This window comes from Orbicella franksi, chromosome 2 (assembly GCF_964199315.1).
Source record: "Orbicella franksi chromosome 2, jaOrbFran1.1, whole genome shotgun sequence".
Taxonomy (NCBI): Eukaryota; Metazoa; Cnidaria; class Anthozoa; order Scleractinia; family Merulinidae; genus Orbicella; species Orbicella franksi.
Genome location: NC_138146.1, coordinates 37,731,347 through 37,749,490, shown reverse-complemented (window position 1 = coordinate 37,749,490; position 18,144 = coordinate 37,731,347). Strand labels below are relative to the sequence as shown.

At 39.0% G+C, this 18,144-nt stretch overlaps 3 protein-coding genes across 3 annotated transcripts; all 3 read right to left on the bottom strand.

Moving 5' to 3' along the window:
- Positions 1 to 39: 39 nt before the first annotated feature.
- Positions 40 to 7,491, bottom strand: LOC145479733 (serine/threonine-protein phosphatase 6 catalytic subunit). The gene is made up of 10 exons (XM_081458169.1): positions 7,308 to 7,491; positions 7,123 to 7,218; positions 4,587 to 4,652; positions 4,065 to 4,132; positions 3,448 to 3,521; positions 2,927 to 3,006; positions 2,701 to 2,766; positions 2,489 to 2,540; positions 1,775 to 1,866; positions 40 to 1,538 (listed from the first exon to the last, which is right to left on the bottom strand). Exons 1-10 carry the CDS (start codon positions 7,374 to 7,376, stop codon positions 1,290 to 1,292), a joined length of 912 nt encoding a protein of 303 aa, XP_081314295.1. The 5' UTR covers positions 7,377 to 7,491; the 3' UTR covers positions 40 to 1,289.
- A 1,142-nt stretch (positions 7,492 to 8,633) lies between these two features.
- LOC145479731 (uncharacterized) lies at positions 8,634 to 12,017 on the bottom strand. Its single transcript, XM_081458167.1, has one exon. It carries the CDS (start codon positions 11,583 to 11,585, stop codon positions 9,828 to 9,830), a length of 1,758 nt encoding a protein of 585 aa, XP_081314293.1. The 5' UTR covers positions 11,586 to 12,017; the 3' UTR covers positions 8,634 to 9,827.
- Positions 12,018 to 13,132: 1,115 nt separating this feature from the next.
- Positions 13,133 to 18,137, bottom strand: LOC145479730 (uncharacterized). The gene has a single exon (XM_081458166.1). The coding sequence runs from the start codon at positions 17,701 to 17,703 to the stop codon at positions 16,054 to 16,056; it is 1,650 nt and encodes a 549-aa protein (XP_081314292.1). The 5' UTR covers positions 17,704 to 18,137; the 3' UTR covers positions 13,133 to 16,053.
- Between the last annotated feature and the right edge of the window lie 7 nt (positions 18,138 to 18,144).

The following is an 18,144-nucleotide window of genomic DNA, read 5'->3' as shown; positions in this document are numbered from 1 at the left end:
CCACTCTCATTAGCTGCATCATCACTTTGCACAAGACAATGCAAGCAGTTCTGTTCTTTAATATTAAACAAAATTAATCCTACAGACAAAGTTTATCCTTCAGCACAGTATCGTACATACACACTGAAATTTAAGTGTTTTGGTGGGTAACAATATTACATGTGAAATATACATGTTAAGCCACCTCTTTTCTTCCTGTTCCACGATCTCTTAAAAAAATCTAAACTAAATGTAATGTCATTTCCAAAACGGTAAATATACAAGGGAAATATGTGCATTAAATTACGAAACAAAAAACTGACCTTTTAAATCTACTTTATCATTTCTAAAGCAAACCTAGTATAAACTATGTGCTCAATTCCATGTCAAGAAAAGTTACTGTATTTCACACTGAGAAGATGCAAATTAGCATTAATAATTCATCAAGTACAAAAAGGAAATTATAATCCTATTGTTGATTAGGTTATCTGAGCATAATATACTATTACAAAGTTTACATTTTTCAGTTTTCTCCTAGTAAAATAAATTGCTAGTTTTAGTTTTGATTAGGAACCCGTACATCAAGCAGCCATGCTAAACACCAAATTAAAATTTCTTCCCAAAACACCTTGTTGCTTGAACAAAATTGAACTCTCTTCTCACTAGTTGGAACTGTGACAAAATACTGTTTCTTGGGTTTGATATATAGTGCTGTATCACTTTTTAACTCACTTTATGCACAACTAAAACAGAATTTTAAATATTGACAATGGTTGTTTGAAGGCTGAATAACCGTATCCACCAAATAAATCGTTCTCCAGTGGATAAGTGTTAACAAAACAAACCACGCTATCCACTGGGTAGTGATTTATCTGGTGGATAGCTTTATCCACCTTTTGAACAACCCAGGCCTGGTAGACTGGTAAAATTATACCAGGCAATGCTGAGTGGATAATTTATATACATTTCATTTCATGGGTGAAAATTTTTGAAATGAAACATCCATGTACCAATCAACTCGACATTGGCATAATGTTAATGCATCCTGGATCAGGTAAGATTCATCCTGCTTTAAATAAAGGAACCTGGGTAATCATTGTTCAAAATAGTCGTCAAATAACAAAACTGTACCTGTTAAGATCACCATACATGTACATCTTTGAGCTGATAAGAAAAACTCAGTTGCTTCTCTAATCTACACTGATGATCAGAGCCTTTAAAACTACTTTGTAAATTTTCAAAATGAACTTTTTGCTAAATGTTCATGTAAAATGTCCTACGGCAGAGAAACATTTCCTATTTACAACAATTTACAAAAAGTAAGGTGTTGTGGTTCGCGGAGGTATCACCCTGTCACAGTCAGGTACAGCTTTGAAAAGCTTGGGTTCTCTTGTATCAGCATCTGAGAATGCCAAAATGGAAGCAATATTTCCACAGCGGTAACAATAGTTTGGAGCTGACCACACAGTGACTAGTGTCTCATCAAACATGTACTTGTATCCTTCATGGACCAGCTGGTGGGCTCGGCATATCAGCTTCAAATTGTTGATGTGTACAAACTGGTCAAAGCAAAAAAGAATTTTTTTAATCCACTCTTTATTTAAACATTGCTTAGTAGTTCAATTTATTTTCCTTCACTGTAATGACCAATACATATAACCTGCAGAACACTACACAACTGTTGTATAAACTTCTCACAGTGCAGTCAACCTCCCAGCATTAGCAATTCAGCTATTTTTGAGAGTATATCAACCAAAGACCTATGCACATGAGAAGTTACATGTAATTGACTTACCTCATTAGTAACTTTTGCTCCAAAGAGCCACCCTGCTCCTCGAGGACTGATGGCCCAAGTGTCAACATCCTCTGGATCAGACCACACCAGATGTACAAAATATTAAGGACTTTTGAACACTCTAAACTGCATTATAGCTGTACAACCCTCATAAGTAAAGGCATGCAATGTAAATGACTGTTTAGCAGGGGTTTCATTGATGTTTCCAGCAGGAAGGCATCTGATTTTTACAGGCAGGCAAAACTTTATGAACTTCTTTATAAGAAAAACCCTCCTCCAGATGGTCAAACCAGGCGGGCAAAATCATCCCCACAGCCGGTCGATTTGCTCTGTGCCTGGCCCTCAGTGAAACCCCCGATTAAGCTTTCATGCTTTTGCTTAGATTTTCATCATCTTCCTTCACACTAATTCTCATTTAGACTTGTTACTTCCATGAAGGTGTTTGATAATTATTTATGTGGGAGTAAAATGTAACCCACCATTGCGTTTAATTGTAAAGAGCAATGCTGCATTGAAATGCTGTTGGTTTAAGATTACTTTTTGAGAATGGGAAAGCCCCCCCCCCCCCCCCCCAAAAAAAAAGAAAATGTAACTTGGCTTATCAAAAAAGTCACTCCATGTTTTAGGAGAACTGCACCATGCTTCTTTGTGAAAAGTTACAATGCAGTACACAATGTTCTGCATTTTGAGCAGTAAGGCCGCAGTAGAGGATATCACAAAATGCTCCTTTGTGTGGAATTTCCATGTTGCGATCTATGGTTCGAATCTGCAAGGAACCAAATACTTATTAATATGCAGTAATTTAATAATGGATTGAACAATGGTGAGTTCCTTTGATAAAAATTAATCTGAGACAAAAGTTTAAACTTCATATTACATGTACTTTACGAGCATAACCATGTAAAGAAAGTTTAAAATTTCACTACCTGATCTAGGGTTCGGATATCTGGTGATAGCCCACCATGAACACACAGAATTTGTCCGTCAATAATCTGAAAAGAAGTTAATTCTGTTAATGACTTTGCGCTCTTGATTTGTCTTACACTTTAAAAAATTTCAATTTGTGAAAGGTGCAATAATTTGAGTCCTTATCAATAGTTGTACCAATGATCAATTACCAATATTTATCATTGTAGTGAACGAGAAACTTACAGCAGCAACTGTTAAGAGATCAAACACTTTACAGCAGTATCTCCAAGCATTAGCATTTCCATACTTTGACTGACATTCATCTAAGAAAATAACAAAAACAGCATGTTACAGATTTTCAACACTGCACTATTCAAATCAGTGAAAGTACATTCACTTGAGGATATGCTGGTCACAACACATATCTACTTGAGAACTTATAAAATGGGTAAACCTGTAAGGGAAATGTGAAACAATGGCAGGGGTTATGTGCAATAGACTAGCATCCTATTCAAGGAGGGAGCAATACTACTACATTTATGTAGTTACAGTTATTGTACCTCACACTACAGAATATGAAGACAAATACCTGCACTGCTATCATCATGAGTGACATAGCTCCTCCAATCCAAACTGTATGTAGTTATATTTTTAAGAACAAGTTTTCACTTGTTTACCACACCTGTACAAAATATCATACATGTACATGTACAAAACTTGCAATTACATGTACCACTACACCTGTAGTTAAGACAGAAACATACCATAAAAGCCATAAACTTGTGTGATCTGTCTACTTTCATGATTTCCTCTCAAAAGTGTAATGCGATCAGGCCATCTGCAATAACACAATGAATCACTTATCAAATAATTATGTGTAGATGTCAGGGAAATAATAACTTGGGATTTGCTTCATACTCAAACATTTAGGCTGCATACTTTTCCAATTAAAATGAGTCACAAACAGTGAGTGAGGATAAACTTATGAATCTACATACACTGTAGCTTGAGGTATGTCATCTACAGTATGTGTCAATCTGTGGCCCTTTTCATTGATGATGTTCAGAGGCACCAAGATGAAGGTCCAAAGTCTTTGGCAATGTTTAGAAGATTTCAATTTTTACTGAAAATCTTTGGGTAATTTTGGGCAATGTTCAGAACTCTTTGAGGGAGCTTCAGTCTAAATCAAAAGTCATAGGATGATTTTCAGTCTTCATAGGACCTTTTAGTAACTGTAGTAGATTTTGGATGAATGTTAACTGCAAATCAACTTTTTCTTTTAATGTTAATTTTGCCAGTAAAAATCTGCAATGCTTGTTTACTGTACATAAACAACCACAAACTTACTCCGGGATAAAAAGAAAAAAAGTGAGCATCTTACTTGGCTTTTAATGTAAGTAATCTGGTGAAGGTTTCAAGGCTGAAATAGCCTCTGTCTACAAAGTCTCCCTGTGGGAAAAAAATATTTACCTCCTGTTAGACTTAATTTATTGTATATTCTGCTCCTGAAGTTATTTTGCATGTACTCTTGTTGTCTGAGGGCAAGTAGTTAGTTCTTAAAATCAACATAGGAGACATAAATGTAACCATTCAAAACAAAATAATCTGTTTACTATACATAGCAACAAAAGTAGCAAATGTGTCAAGTTGTACATATGTGGTCAAATCTTGCAAAAGTGAAAATTGATTTTTCATTTTACTCAGAACTCAATATGTGTATCTACATGTATATCATTATAACATAACAGTAGTAAATTGACATTACTTTACCCTGAGACCCTGAAACAAAGAGCAATCAAAAAGTATGTAGATGGTGTGCAACCCTTCACAAGAGATTTAAATAGTCCATGAAGAATTAACTATTGAATTTCTGTTACAACTACCCTGTACATAATAAACTCACCATGAAAACATAAGAAGTGTCTGGAACTTGGCCTCCAGTGTTAAACAACTCCTCTAAATCATAAAACTGTAAAATAGTAACAACATTAAAGACATGAAAACAACATTCTATAACACATCAACAGCATACAGTAGAAAGCTTAAAGTGCATATGACATGAAAAATGTTTTCTGCTTATTTGAAAGGCCTTTCAAAATACAGAAGAATAGCGTTTTTCTTTTTGAAATATCTCTTTTTGTTTTAGAGATATTGACGTTTTTCTACTATGCAAATTGGATCAGTGATGACGTCATCTTGTTTGCAACTAAAAATGGTAAAATACCGAACAAACAATATCTCTAGGAATATTGAAGCACTGTTCTTGAAACTTGGCACCACAAATGTACATCACAAAGGAAACAAAATGACACCCTTAGGGCTGTTGCCATAGCAACTCTATCAGCTCGAGTCTCTTACTGTCAAAAAACTAAATATCCCCATTTGCAACCTCTTAAGTGAGACAAATTGTCCTACTTGGAACACACATAGTTCCCATATTGTCTTAACTCCCTTCATTAGATTGGGTAGGGTAGATGGTTCTTGGTTTAGGACAAAAACTGGGAATTTCGGTTTTTATTTAGACAGCACCAGCAGCAAAACTGTTGTCATGGCAACAGCACTAAGGGTGTCATTTTGTTTCTTTTGTGATGCACATTTGTGGTGCCAAGTTTCAAGAACACTGCTTCAATATTCCTAGAGATATTGTTTATTCAGTATTTTACCATTTTCAGTTGCAAACAAGATGACGTCATCACTGATCTAATTTGCATAACAGAAAAATGTTAATATCTCTAAAACGAAGAAAGATATTTCAAAAAGAAAAATGTCATTCTTCTGTATTTTGAAAGGCCTTTCAAATAAGCAAAATTATTTTTCATGTCATATGCACTTTAAAATATTATACAAATTCATGTAAAAAAGCTAGTGATTGAAAATTGAACTGAGATTCATGGACATGTAAACCTATGCTTTATCTCTATAAACAAATAGAAAAGGGAAAATGTAAATTCTGACAGCTAAGTGACAACAAATTAGTCAGAATTTAATATATTATAATTTCTGAGGATACAATGCAGGGGCTAACAGAGTGTCATGGGTTGCTTATGGACTATTGAGGTATATTTTGATGAGAGGTTTAAGGTCATTCTAGGTCAGTAAGCAGATTGTACAATGATTGTAAAATGTTATAGATTATTTATTTGCACCCTTTACTTGGGGTTTTGTGCTGCAGCAGTACATGAGACAAACATTTCCACATTGCATCTGGGAAAGAACAGGTTCTAACTCTTAGAACCAATAGTAGTGATGTGTAAGGATACAGATTTTGCTTTCAGGATACATTTGCATCACAACTGACTGATGATTCATAAATAAACTTTTTACAATGAATCAATGTCTTGTGTTGGATCAAACAGAATCAAGGGTATCTGGTCACCTTGCCACTAGAGAGTCTTGCCACCACCAAACAAACTCACCACCAAGCAAAGTCTCCTCGCCATTAACCATCAACAAAGAGAAAAACTAGCATTAAGTAGTTAAGAGGAATTCGCCGTAGCATTTGTATTTACACACATCTTTTGACATAAGGCTTTGGCTAAATAATTAATCAGATTCATCCAACATTGTGTTTGCCAAACAATGTTTGTTTTTAAACTGGAAGTTGCATTGGTATTTTTTTTTTTTTTTTTTTTTTGAACGTTTAGTCAGGACTTGAAAGAAAAAGGGAAGTTACGAGGAAACCTCAATAAAATATGTCAGACAAAACAATTTAACAAATTGTTCAACACAACCCCAGCTTTGTGAGTTTTACAACAAAACAAAGTAGATGAATTTTGGTCTCTTGTTTTAAAATGGCTTCGATAGAAGAGATGTGATTTTTGCCATAGTACCACTTTAATGTTATCAAATTAATTTGGTGGTGAGGAGACTTTGCCTGATGGCAAGTCTGTTGGTGATTACGTGAGTTCCTTGATGACCAGACTCCCTAGTGGTGAGGTGACCGTTATTTGAATCGAGAAAAACTGACAGGAAGGACTTTTCCTTGAGCATGCAAGAGCACATTAGTCTTTGATGCAACTGGACTTTTTCCTTTAAAAACAGTCAATACAGGTGGTCCACACTGTCTGTGATGCAAAGTAGAGTGCATATAACCTTTTGTTTACTGATATAAGCACCTAGCAGCTTGGTATCTGGTCATTTAGCCCCCAAGTCAATTAGTATCTAACCACTTAGCTCTCAACCAGAAGTCGAAAATAATGTCTGTTTCTCGTTTTTAAGTGTGAATGGTGGCCAATCGACTTCTGGTTGGGGACTATTCGGTTAGGGGCTAATCGACTTGGGGACTAAACGACTGGTAACTAGCAGCTTTCATGCAACTTTTCATGTTTGAAACTTTCAATTCAGCTTTCAGACTTCATGTGGTTTGTCTAACTGACAAACATCCGTTGCAGCCCAAAACATATTAAACGGAAATCACAAATAAAAATCTGCGACGATACCTGTCCATGAATGTCGCCACAAACTGTGACCGGCGTGGAAACTGGCTGAACGTTTGATTCTTCAAGCAGCAATTCGCAAACAAAGTCACACAGTTTCTGTCATCAATGTACAAATAATTCGTTTAAGTTTAGCAACTTTAAGCACGCTAAAAACAAATGTACATATTTTGATCAATAGAAATTACCTTCAGGTCATTTTCTGGAAGATATTTACATTCTTTTGCAATTTCAATCCACTGATCGACGTCCGCCATTTTGATTTTGAAATAGCACGGATCATGCGCAATGCTTTCTCGGCCTCATTCCTATGATGAGGCGACAACGCGCATTTAGCGTGCTACAATCAATCAATCCACACGCTACAGAACAAACAAGAAGATCTGTTAGATCTTATAACCGCGCTTTTAAAATTTAACTGTTTGCTTAGCACTACCGTCGGAACGGAGTGCACATTCCAAAGTAGTCATTGATGATTCTTTTCTTACTGTAGACATCACATCACTTGATCAACACAAACTGTATTATTGCACCATCAGTGGTAGCCATTGACAAATCTCCGATGACCTAATGGTCTTAATCTTTGTAGAACTTTCTTCGGGATATGTATGGGCATGAACGATATAAATGACACGATAATAACACTATTAACAACAGCTTTCTTTCTTAAAAGTCATGATTAAATTTAATTGGTGTTTTCCACGAGTAAAGGGCTAGTAAAGTAGTCACACAAGTCATATAATTTAATAATAAAACTCTATCCCGACCGATGTATCGATTTTGGTCACTCCAGTGACCACAGATTGAAAACGTGACAGAAAATTGGCGTTACTTTCGATTCTCACCAAATTTGGACAGTGGGATGATCTCATCATTAGCCAATTATAGGCCATCTTTCAGCTCTTTTCGTCATATCCCCCGCACGGGAGAATTTTGTCAAGTTAGCTAATTTAGTATGCAAGCCAACGTAATGGCGGTCACCGTCGACGAAATGTTTATTTTCTCAAAAATTGCGGCCAAATCTTTCGGCGATAGAAGTCAAGACATTTGTAAGGATACAGAAAGTAATTTGGGACGAGTTGCTGGCTTCTAAGACTGAATTTATCCAGAAGTAAGCTGTATTTTCGTTTTCGTGCCGAAAGCCAAGCGATGAATTAATATTATCGGCTTTTTCTGCTGTCTTGTTCTGTTTTTTCTCTTGGTCTTTTCTGTAGTCCACCGAGGCCAGTCTTTCGTCTAAATCAGTTGAAAAAAGTTCGAAAAAGATGTACCCATTCAAGTTTAAGCTCTCAGCCGATAATTCTGGAGTTTTTTGGCCGAAACGTCAGCTTTGTTATGTTCGTGTTTTTCGGTTGCTATGGGCGACCATGGCTTCCTTTGTGAGGTCAAGTCTCGGGAGTGAGGTCACAAAAAATTCTAATTAATTCTGGTTTTGTTCGATTTCTATGAAATTTTAACACGATAAAGCTGGATTGTTAAGGAATAGATTTACCGCCTGCCAATGAGTGGTAGCTATTAACGCTTAAGTGATATATCGCTTCGAAATCAGGGTTTCGAAGAGATTTTTTTGCAACGTGTGGGTTCGGCGTGATTTTGTAATCGGAGGTTTTTGTTGACCCCGAAGGAAAAAATATCCGAAAAAGGTCATTTCATCGATGATTCAAACGAATATGAATATGTATATGTTCCGAGCGAAATTTCTGCTGAAAAAATATAATTTTTGACGAACGCTGGGTTTTTAATTTTTTTCCCGCGAAAGTCAGTATCGGAGATGAGATTTATTAATGTTTCAACAGCTTTTGGCGAGTAAACATCACAGGTTGCGTGACTCAAAATTTGGCCGAGTGAAAGCTTGGCTCTGGTCGCATACAAGACGAAAAAAAAACCACGGGTAAACCATGAACCGCGCTCGGCCCATGGCCGCGCGGTTAAAAAGTCACGTAAGTCAGGTGATCGACAAAAGGCAGTTCAGAGTCTTTGCAACGTTTGCAGGGAGTTGCTGCCTGGGAAATTCTTGTTGAAGTGAATTACCGAATTGCAGTAAGCGGGGCAATAAGCGATTGGCCGACGCGATGAAGTCTTCTTGATTTGAAACGATGTCCAGTTTTACGACTTTTATAAAATTTTATTTTTTTTATATTTCGCTAACCTCTAGACAATACAACTTAAGATGCTTTGCTGAAGTTATTGCAAATTGCAGTTGTAAACAAATCAGTTTGTGGGGCCATACTACGGTGGGGTTAAGCCCTTCAAATGCAGAAAAATCGGATTTCGACTAATCCCTTAATTCGAAGAAACTCTAGAAACTCGACGTTAATAAGACACAAACCGCTTGTTCAATTAAACTCCCACGCATTGTAAAGCCAACCGTACTCTAAACATGAGGTACATTTATTTTCTTCAATTGATCAGGTCTGTGTTCAGTGTCGTCGTAACATGTTGTCCTTGAGAAATGTTTCCTCCTCGATACAAACCTATTTGCCTTAGTGGAACAAGTTCACATTAGAGTAAAAACAAAGAATTGAAAATGTGACTTTCTTGTGTCAACAATTTATTAGGCAAAGCTTTCTTGGAGCAGCATCAAAATAAGCCACACAATATCAGAGCAAAACACAAAATGATGAATGTGCTCCAGCAACTTATAGCTACTTTTTTTGTAGATCTATTCTCCAGCCGCCGGAAGACCAACAACTAAACTTAATTCATAATCAAGCCTCTGCCTTTTCAAGCTCTTCATTTGATGTCTCTTTTTTTTGAAGTGTTCTCGGCTGAGACCGATCAAAAGAAATTTTCTTACGAAGACGCTCAATAACCGGCTCAGATTCAGAATCGTGCGGAAATCTGGGGATGTGCACTTTAACTTGCTTTCCTTTGACCGTCATCTGCATTGTAACATATCCTTTGCAAAGTGACCGCCCCGGCCGAGCATCGTAGGCATATGTGACTAAATCATCTTGGGGGTGGTGTTCAGAATGCGAAGAAAGCACTGATTTCTTTCTAACATTCGAAGATAACGAAGCACTGCTCAGTTTCTTTGGTTCACTTTTACCTCCTTCTTGGCTTGGAACGACTTCGTGATCCGGCGGCGCAATGCTGAGTTTTCCTGGAGGTACTGTAACCCGCCTCTTTTTGCACAACTCCGCTGGCTTTTCACGGGGTAACTGGGTCTGTTCGTTTGCATTTGATTCAGACGAGTCGGCTCGCAACCTGCTGTTACTTGACTCCGTTTCTACGTTACGTACGTGTTGTACTTTGGGTTCTCGTGACTCAATAATACAAGCACGACTCTGTCTCTCCATATTAGGCATTCCTTCTTGAGGTTCAACGAAAGCCACCCGCGCAGGTGGCCTGGTGCTAACTTGTTTCCGTCTCAGTTCAGGGGTCGAATGCACTTTATTGGTCGCTATGATTGACGTACGATACACATCAGGGCTTCCTGGTGTGATCACATCGCGTGATATTGATTCGTTATCGTGGAAGTCTGAAGGGCTGTCTGAAACGCGAACTTCCGTTAGACGATCAAAGCTGCCACACGAATTTGATCTGAGTTTCTGTTCAACAGCTGGGAAGCTTGACCTTTCCTCGGTTCTGGTTTTATTCTCGAAATACAGATTTTCTGCCCAAGCTTGTTTTCCCGGGCCAAAGAGGATTTGGTCTGATTGCGTAGTTTTTTTCTGTTTGTCTTGGCAAATCTGTTTTTCCGAAATAGGTATCAAACGTGTATGGCCGGGTGACTCATCAGCTTTCACCTCTGCTTGAGTAGTGTTCTTCGAAGTCTTCGCCAACCTTGGAGACAAAATCACACCCCGATGGTCTACTCTTACATTAGGATCAAATAAAGTTTCTTCCGATTGTTTTTCCTCTTTTTCATTGAATTCCTTTAGTTTGTCGGTGGACAGCTGAACAAAATTTCGCCTTGATCCCTGTCGGCAAGGTGGCTCGATAACACGGAACTGATGCCTCGCTCTGGACCGTGTCATAACACTAGAGTTCTTTCGCTGTTCCCCGCCGGTGATTTCTTTCTCCATTTCTCCTGATCCGTGGATGTTTATCTGCGAGAAGGCTTTCATAACAGGCTCACTTTTGTGCGTGTTTAATTTCGGGCTTCTTGATGCAGACAAATCGGAAACGCCAATTTCTGGCATCGACAATCTTTTGAAGGCAGCCCTCACGTCACCAGACTCGTTCACAGCAGTGCGCGTGTCGATTGTGTACCCTTGAGATCGCAGAAGCTTTCTTCTCTCGGCGCTAATTCCCGAATTCTTGCGCACGCTTCGAATCTCCTCAATCTCTTTCTTAAGAGAGTGTTTCTCCACGTTCAACTCAGCATATTTCTGATTCTTCTTGCTATCCAACACTTTTAGCCTTTCCTCGAGTAGAAACGATTCAGTCTTGTTCATTCGACGTGTTCTGATAAGACTCTCACACGTGATAGAGGACCCTGGTTGTTTTGCCGGGGAAGCCATTCCACTAAACTTCTTAAGACTTTCTTGAACACGAGACAGGAGTGTACATTTGTTAATAAGACGATTTGCATGTAATCGAATGCTAGAGAGCTTAGAGGCTGCTTCAGTGGAGTAAACAATGGACTACTTGAGAGTTCTTTTAACGAAAAGCAGCACAATAGTTGACCTTGTATCCAAGATACACCCAAGCTTAGCGAACCGTCAGGTTTATTTCTAAGCGTGTGACAAATCACGCTACCCAGGAGGAGGGATTCACGCAAGGTTGCATCCGATTTCACCGAACATCGGAAAACTTTAACAGTTTTAAATAAAAAAAACTGAAGAGTATTTCTCAGTATGCCCAGAAACGTTTTATTGCTTAACCTAATAGGACCAGATATGAAATATAAATAGTTCGTTATACCGGAAGTTCTAAGTTGAGTCTAAGTAGAATTTGTACTCTTCATGAGGAACTTGACAATCATAATTACCATTACAACCAAAGGTCTCTTGAACTGAAATGTTATTTGGCATTTTCGTTTAATAAAGAAACTAATGGAATTTAAATATTTACAGCCGTGCGGCTGTTTTACCGAAGTGTTTGGTTTATTCGTGGTTAAATAATTTATCAACGTTGATTTGTGAACAAAGGACAGGACAAAGGTATTCAATCTGACTGAATTGCAAAAGAGTGCGGCATATTCATTGGTTGGAACAATTATCTATGAAATGACATCCACTGACATTTATACAAAAGGAAGTTTGATGACAAGGCAAATTAGTTATGAGTTATAAATAGTGGCATATGCTTGTGTTTGATCAACCGATATATGCGTGTCGTTTTAGCGATGAAAGGTGTTTGGAGAGTCTTGTCTTCCTTGTTTTTAACCGGATAATTTTCAATTTCCCTTTGATTAGACGGAACATTTGGATATATTGCTTTCATTTCAATTTCGCTCGTTCCTTTCCACTGAACTACAAGCAACAGAGTCCGCGATTTGTAGCTCCATCGCGCCTTCGAATATTTTTCAGTTATCGCAAAACGAAGAAAGATGATCAAAGATCCTCCAAAAGTGGGGAGCACTAGCCTCGATTGATTGTTTTCTTTATATGTAAACTAGCACAGTTATGTAGATAAAGCAGGGCAAGTTAATTAATCATTGGGATATATAGTTTCACCCTGGTTTCAGTTCTAGACTGGTAAGTGTCCTGATGCGCGAGCCATTGCAATTAAAAAAAATATCAAATTGTTTATTTTCTCATTTTTGTGTAATCCGTGTCTCATTAACGAGAAATAGACTTTGAAATTACATTTCATCGTGAGGAACTGGTGGAAAGGCTAGGCTCGAAACGTCTGCTATAAACATCGTCTTTAATTGGGAACTGCGTTATTACTATTTACAACTTTTGAACTGTTAACTGTGCACGCAGCAACTGGTCCTTTTGGATTACGAATATTCACTGAATATTTATTGGTGGAATCATAATCAGCCATAACAGAACACTTGAAGGCATCAGTCGGGTCAAACTCGAAGCTCGTGCGAATCAAATGAGGACAATGAGCCAATCAGGTAAATGGAATAACTGATCAAAAAGCAAAAGTCCACTGAAACCAATTGAGGTCGTCGAATCAAAATAAAAAGGCTGCAGTGTTGTGTGTTTGTTTATTTTATTTTGTCTTTTGGAGATATGTTAATCCAGCTCTCAAGGGATGTCTGCCCTTTACGCTGTAGGATGAATGTTGGCCACGAACAAACAATGAATTCCTGTCTGAAACAGTGGTAGGCAAAGCTCACTTCGGTCTTTTCAATACAATGTAACATAATTTTGGTGGTAGTTTGAACACATTCATCATCAACTTAGTTAATTTCCAAATCATATTGGCTATGCTTACGGAAAAGTAATGACCGGGGGGTACTCTGTAAATCTTTGGGTAAGGGTGTGCCGCTGGAACACTGAAACCCTTATTACCCTATACTAGACCATGATCAGCTTGATTTTGCGATCCTACCGTAAACTTCCGAAAGTAAGGACCCTCTTTACTTTCGGAATTAGCAGCCTTTGAAGATCGTTACTTCTGCGGGGTCGTTACTTTCGGGAAGCAAAAAAGTGGATATAAAATACTGGAGATAAAAGACAGTTACCTCGATATCACCGATAGTTACCTCGAAGAAACAATTTCCTTTCACTCGACATACGACTGGAGAGTTTTTATCTTTCAAGGTATCCATGATATCGCTGGAGCAGATGAACAACACAAGCCGTCTTGGCCGCAGTTCAGATGGAAAACATACGAGTCCAAGTATGGTTATTAGGTTTAAAGAAGCTCAGTGCGCCGCTAAAAGAGTACCCGAATTTTAAACATTGGAGTCGACACACTGAATGTAGTGAACGTTTGTGTTCGAAAAAGGAGCAATTCCCTGAATTCCCTTCAACAATCTCCATCGCTTTCTGAACGCTCTCCACTTGAGTATGCGAGAATAATGTCACGTGAGAGATGCGTTGATATTAGGGCTTTCCACAAGTTGCTCGAGATTTCCCCAAAAGTTGCCAGCGATTTCTCAAAACGTTGCTCAAAACGTTGCTCAAAAAAGTCAAAAGTTGCTTTTTGTAACGAAAGTTGCTCAAAAGTTGCTCCAAAACAAGAAAACGAAAAAAAGTGTTGCTCTCTTCCTTTATTTGGTCTGATGCAAAAGTACGAGAAAAGTAAGATTTCTAAGCATTTTTGTGTAATTTTGCGGCGTAACCAGCGTTGCCAAATAATTTTGTCTTAATTAAAACCAAAAAATGTATGAGTAAAGACTTCGCATCAATATTAATATTATATTAATCTTGAAAAAATTCTTCACCTGAGACACTCGAGTCAGTCGAGTGTGAATCTTCGTCCGCCATTTTGAATTTAAAAAAAAAAAACGCCGACCTAGCAGCCCGTCTGCATCATCTTGCAGCCATGATCTGCCCCCGGGGGGAAAGGGATCTGGCTTCTTTCTCACAGGAAATCAATAACTTGTCTACTAAAACATTATGAAATAAGGAAGCAAGGCGAATTTAAGCACTAAAGGCTGCTCCGATTTCTCAGAATTGATGGAAAACTAGAAATTGCTCAGAATGCAAAAAGTTGGTCGACAAGAAAAAAAGTTGCCCGAAATACAAGAAGTTGCCAAAAGGTTGCCGAACAACTTGTTGAAACGCCTATTTGATAATATGGTTCGACTAGGCGCGCAAAGCATGCCGGTGAAATATGTCCGAAGGAAGGAAATTCGTAAAAACAGTTCTTTAAACATCAGATCAAATTCTTCGTTCCAGTTTAAATCTATACTGCTGCCATAACGGTGGGCTCTTCCTACCTAGACTGTGTTCTCAGTGGTCGGCAGGAAAGCTAATCAGATACCGTAAACTGTTTCTACTTCATAACAGACTGCTGTGCTAATCTGCTTTAACAATATCTCAGTATGTTGGTCGAGTTTTCAATGTAAATTTGAAGAAACGTTCCATTTAATACGCTCCTGTTGAAAATCATACAGAGTTTTAATTTTTAATTTTTACAAAAAGTTCATCTTCGAACGTTCCTGTTTCTGTATGAAAATTCTAAGGGTTTTTTTTTAACACGGCGCAACATGAACTCACGAAGTACGAACTGACATTTCACAACGCTTCGTGGCATAAGCGATACCTTCCCTTGTTGTAAAGCTAGAGTGCCTTAAATCAAGTGACCGTACGGCAAATTTCACTTGACTATTTTTGGTGGGAGAGGAGTGGACTCGTTACTTTCGGAGGGCTCGCTACTTTCGGGGGGTCGCTACTCTTGGGATTTATTAGCGGCCACAATTTTTGACGCTACTTTCAGGGGGGTCGCTACTTTCGGGAGTTTACTAAGCTGCCTGAAAACCATACCCTTCACAACGGTACATACCCATCTAACTTCTAGATGGGAGTGCCCCCCTCCCCCCGGGCAATAATGCAAGCAAGAAATGGAAAACCTACAAGTCGCAAATGATTCCCATTACGGCTTAAATCGCCTGAGGCCGGCGACGTCAGCATTCAGTCTGAGAATGTAATTAAGGTCACACTACCAATACCTAGAGAGAGAGAGATTTCCTTCTCTTTCTACACCATGAGAGACGAGAGGGAACTCACCAACCAAAAATGCATCCTCTGGGCACTGTCTCCAGTTTCATTTTTCGCTTCCTGGGCAAAAATTGTAGAGACTTTTTGAGACTTTATTTTGATACCTATCTGTGTGTTTCTGACAAAAAGTCAGTTAGAGAAACGAGTTTCATTTTCTCAACAAAATTTATTTTGCCCATAAAAAAGAACGAATTGATTATAAATCTGACTACATTGCCTTGTAAAGGTAGCATAATTAAGATGATGTAGGCAGTTCTAAACTTTGAACATAATTTCGCGGAAAATTTGTTTGAAAAGAGACATCCTGTACAGCAGAAGCGGAGAAAGACACCGCCGTATCTGCGCATGTCCAGAACGCAATTTATTTCCTTTTTCCAGCCACAGGTCGACTGATCCCCACTGCAGCTTTTACAGCCGACTTTGCCCGGGCTCTCTCGACCGTGACGTCATCCAGACACTCGCCTGGTGAAAACTTCGGTACATACACCTTGACTTGCTTGTTGCCAATCGTCATCTGCATAGTCATGTAGCCTTTACTCAGGGCCTTATCAGGCCGCGCATCATATACAAAATCATGGCTTGATCTCCTTCCGTTCACTTTTGGTCCTTTCCTGACCGGGTGCGTTGGATTTCGCTGACGTGGTTGGGGTGCACTGTTCACGCGTCCGGCACTTCTTTGTTGACTGTTCACGCTCAACGAACTTCCCCTCCTAACCACAGTCCTCTCCATGTACGATCCATCGGAATGCATGCAAGCCTCGTTAAGCTTATTATTGGCCTTCCACGAGACTTTCCGATCTGGTTTAGCCGAAAACCTCCGATCTGCTCCCTTCTTGTTTTCTTCATTTACAATAGTCACGCTTTTCTTGGGGACCCGAGGACTTGTTTCTGGTGTGTGTGATTGAAACCACTTTGCACCCGACGCGCTGGGTGGAAGTTCAATGTCTTCATCAGTATCTAAACTCATTCTTCTCATTCCAGCAACAGTACGGGACACACCAGTGTTTCGCGCACCAAAACCCACAGTTAATGACCTGGGTCGCAATCTTGGCCTGATAGAGGGCTTTAGAGGAATTGTCTCTTCTAAAACCACGTTATTATTGCAATTTTCCCTCTGCTGATTAACTGATTGTTGTTCTCGTTTGGCTGATTTCTCGGAGGGATTCGTCTCACTTACTACAGAATCATTACCGCGTGACTTTTTCCTATTGTTTCCCGCTACTTGTGAGCTTTTCCGCGATAGCTTTCTATATGGTACCTTGCCTTCGTTCTCTTGAATATTAGCTGGACATGTACGACTCCTAGGACGCCGACTAGCCTGCCTTTCTCTATCAGCGTAGGCAGTTTGTGGCCTCAAGATTCCGTATTTCCTTTCTCTGCTCGTGAAGTTCTCAAGGGTGAGCAATTTCTCGTCATCTTCGGAGTTTTCGTCTTCAACATTCTTAAAGTTCCTCCTGGACCCTGACCTTAAAGGAGGTGTTATGTTTCTGTAGCGGAACTCTTTCAGGTTTAACGCCGGCACACTGTGACATCGCCCTCGACGATCGGTCGGCACGAAATCGATTGCGTCCTCATTGTCGGAGTTTTCAACTTCGAGACTTGGCGTCACGGCCAAATCAAATTTATCGATATTGAGTTGTTTTCTAAGTGTGTCTCCGTCATAGAAATCCGAACAAGGTATATTGATGTCTTTTCCGTTTGGTGCGCGCACCGTAAAATAATCCACATCGCCTTTTTGCTTGGAAGGCAAAATCCGCAGGCCTTTATCACGCAGAAGCTTTCGCCTCTCAACGCTTACTCCGACATTTTTCTTAACTCCTTTGATTTTGACCAAGTTTTGGCGAACGCCATCGATTTCGTCCGAGATTTGTGAATAGTTATGTTGGCTCTCGTAGTCAATTGTTTTCACTCGCTCCTGTAACCGAAAATGTTCGACTGAATTCATCCGATGTGTTTTCAAGACTCTTGTGGAGACGACAGATGGTGCCTCACGGGCACGGTTCACGAACATCGTGCAGAGAACAGACAGTTTGTCAAACTCCAATCCGCAAACTTTTGTTTAGCAAATAACAAACTATTTCTGTTGTTGACCCAGCGATATTACGGTGCTTTATTGTTCATTAGTTAGTATTTGTAATTGGATGGTTGGTCTCATGAGAGTATATTGTGCAAACCTAGTGTCATTGTAGTTGCTGGTTCAAATGCACCATTCATTGGATTAAAAGATTAATTAAGTTTACGCTCCGATACTCACAGGCGATGTATTTTGTTATTCTCCCTTTTAATTTCACTCCAAATTAAGTAATGAATCCCACACGGGTTGACATTTTTTTTTCTCTCTGTTGAAAAGATGCATGAAAACTGTACAGAAGTTATTCACAGAACCTGGTTAGCGAATCATTAGTCCAGATAATGAGCGGTGAACGGCCACTTAGTTTGCGCATTTTAAACC

Coding starts and splice junctions, on each gene's coding strand:
- LOC145479730 (XM_081458166.1), bottom strand. CDS start 17,703: ATGTTCGTGAACCGTGCCCGTGAGGCACCATCTGTCGTCTCCACAAGA.
- LOC145479731 (XM_081458167.1), bottom strand. CDS start 11,585: ATGGCTTCCCCGGCAAAACAACCAGGGTCCTCTATCACGTGTGAGAGT.
- LOC145479733 (XM_081458169.1), bottom strand. CDS start 7,376: ATGGCGGACGTCGATCAGTGGATTGAAATTGCAAAAGAATGTAAATAT. Junction 4,653..7,122: donor GTGGCGACATTCATGGACAG/GTATCGTCGCAG, acceptor ACTATTTTACAG/TTTTATGATTTAGAGGAGTT. Junction 2,541..2,700: donor ATATCCGAACCCTAGATCAG/GTAGTGAAATTT, acceptor GGTTCCTTGCAG/ATTCGAACCATAGATCGCAA.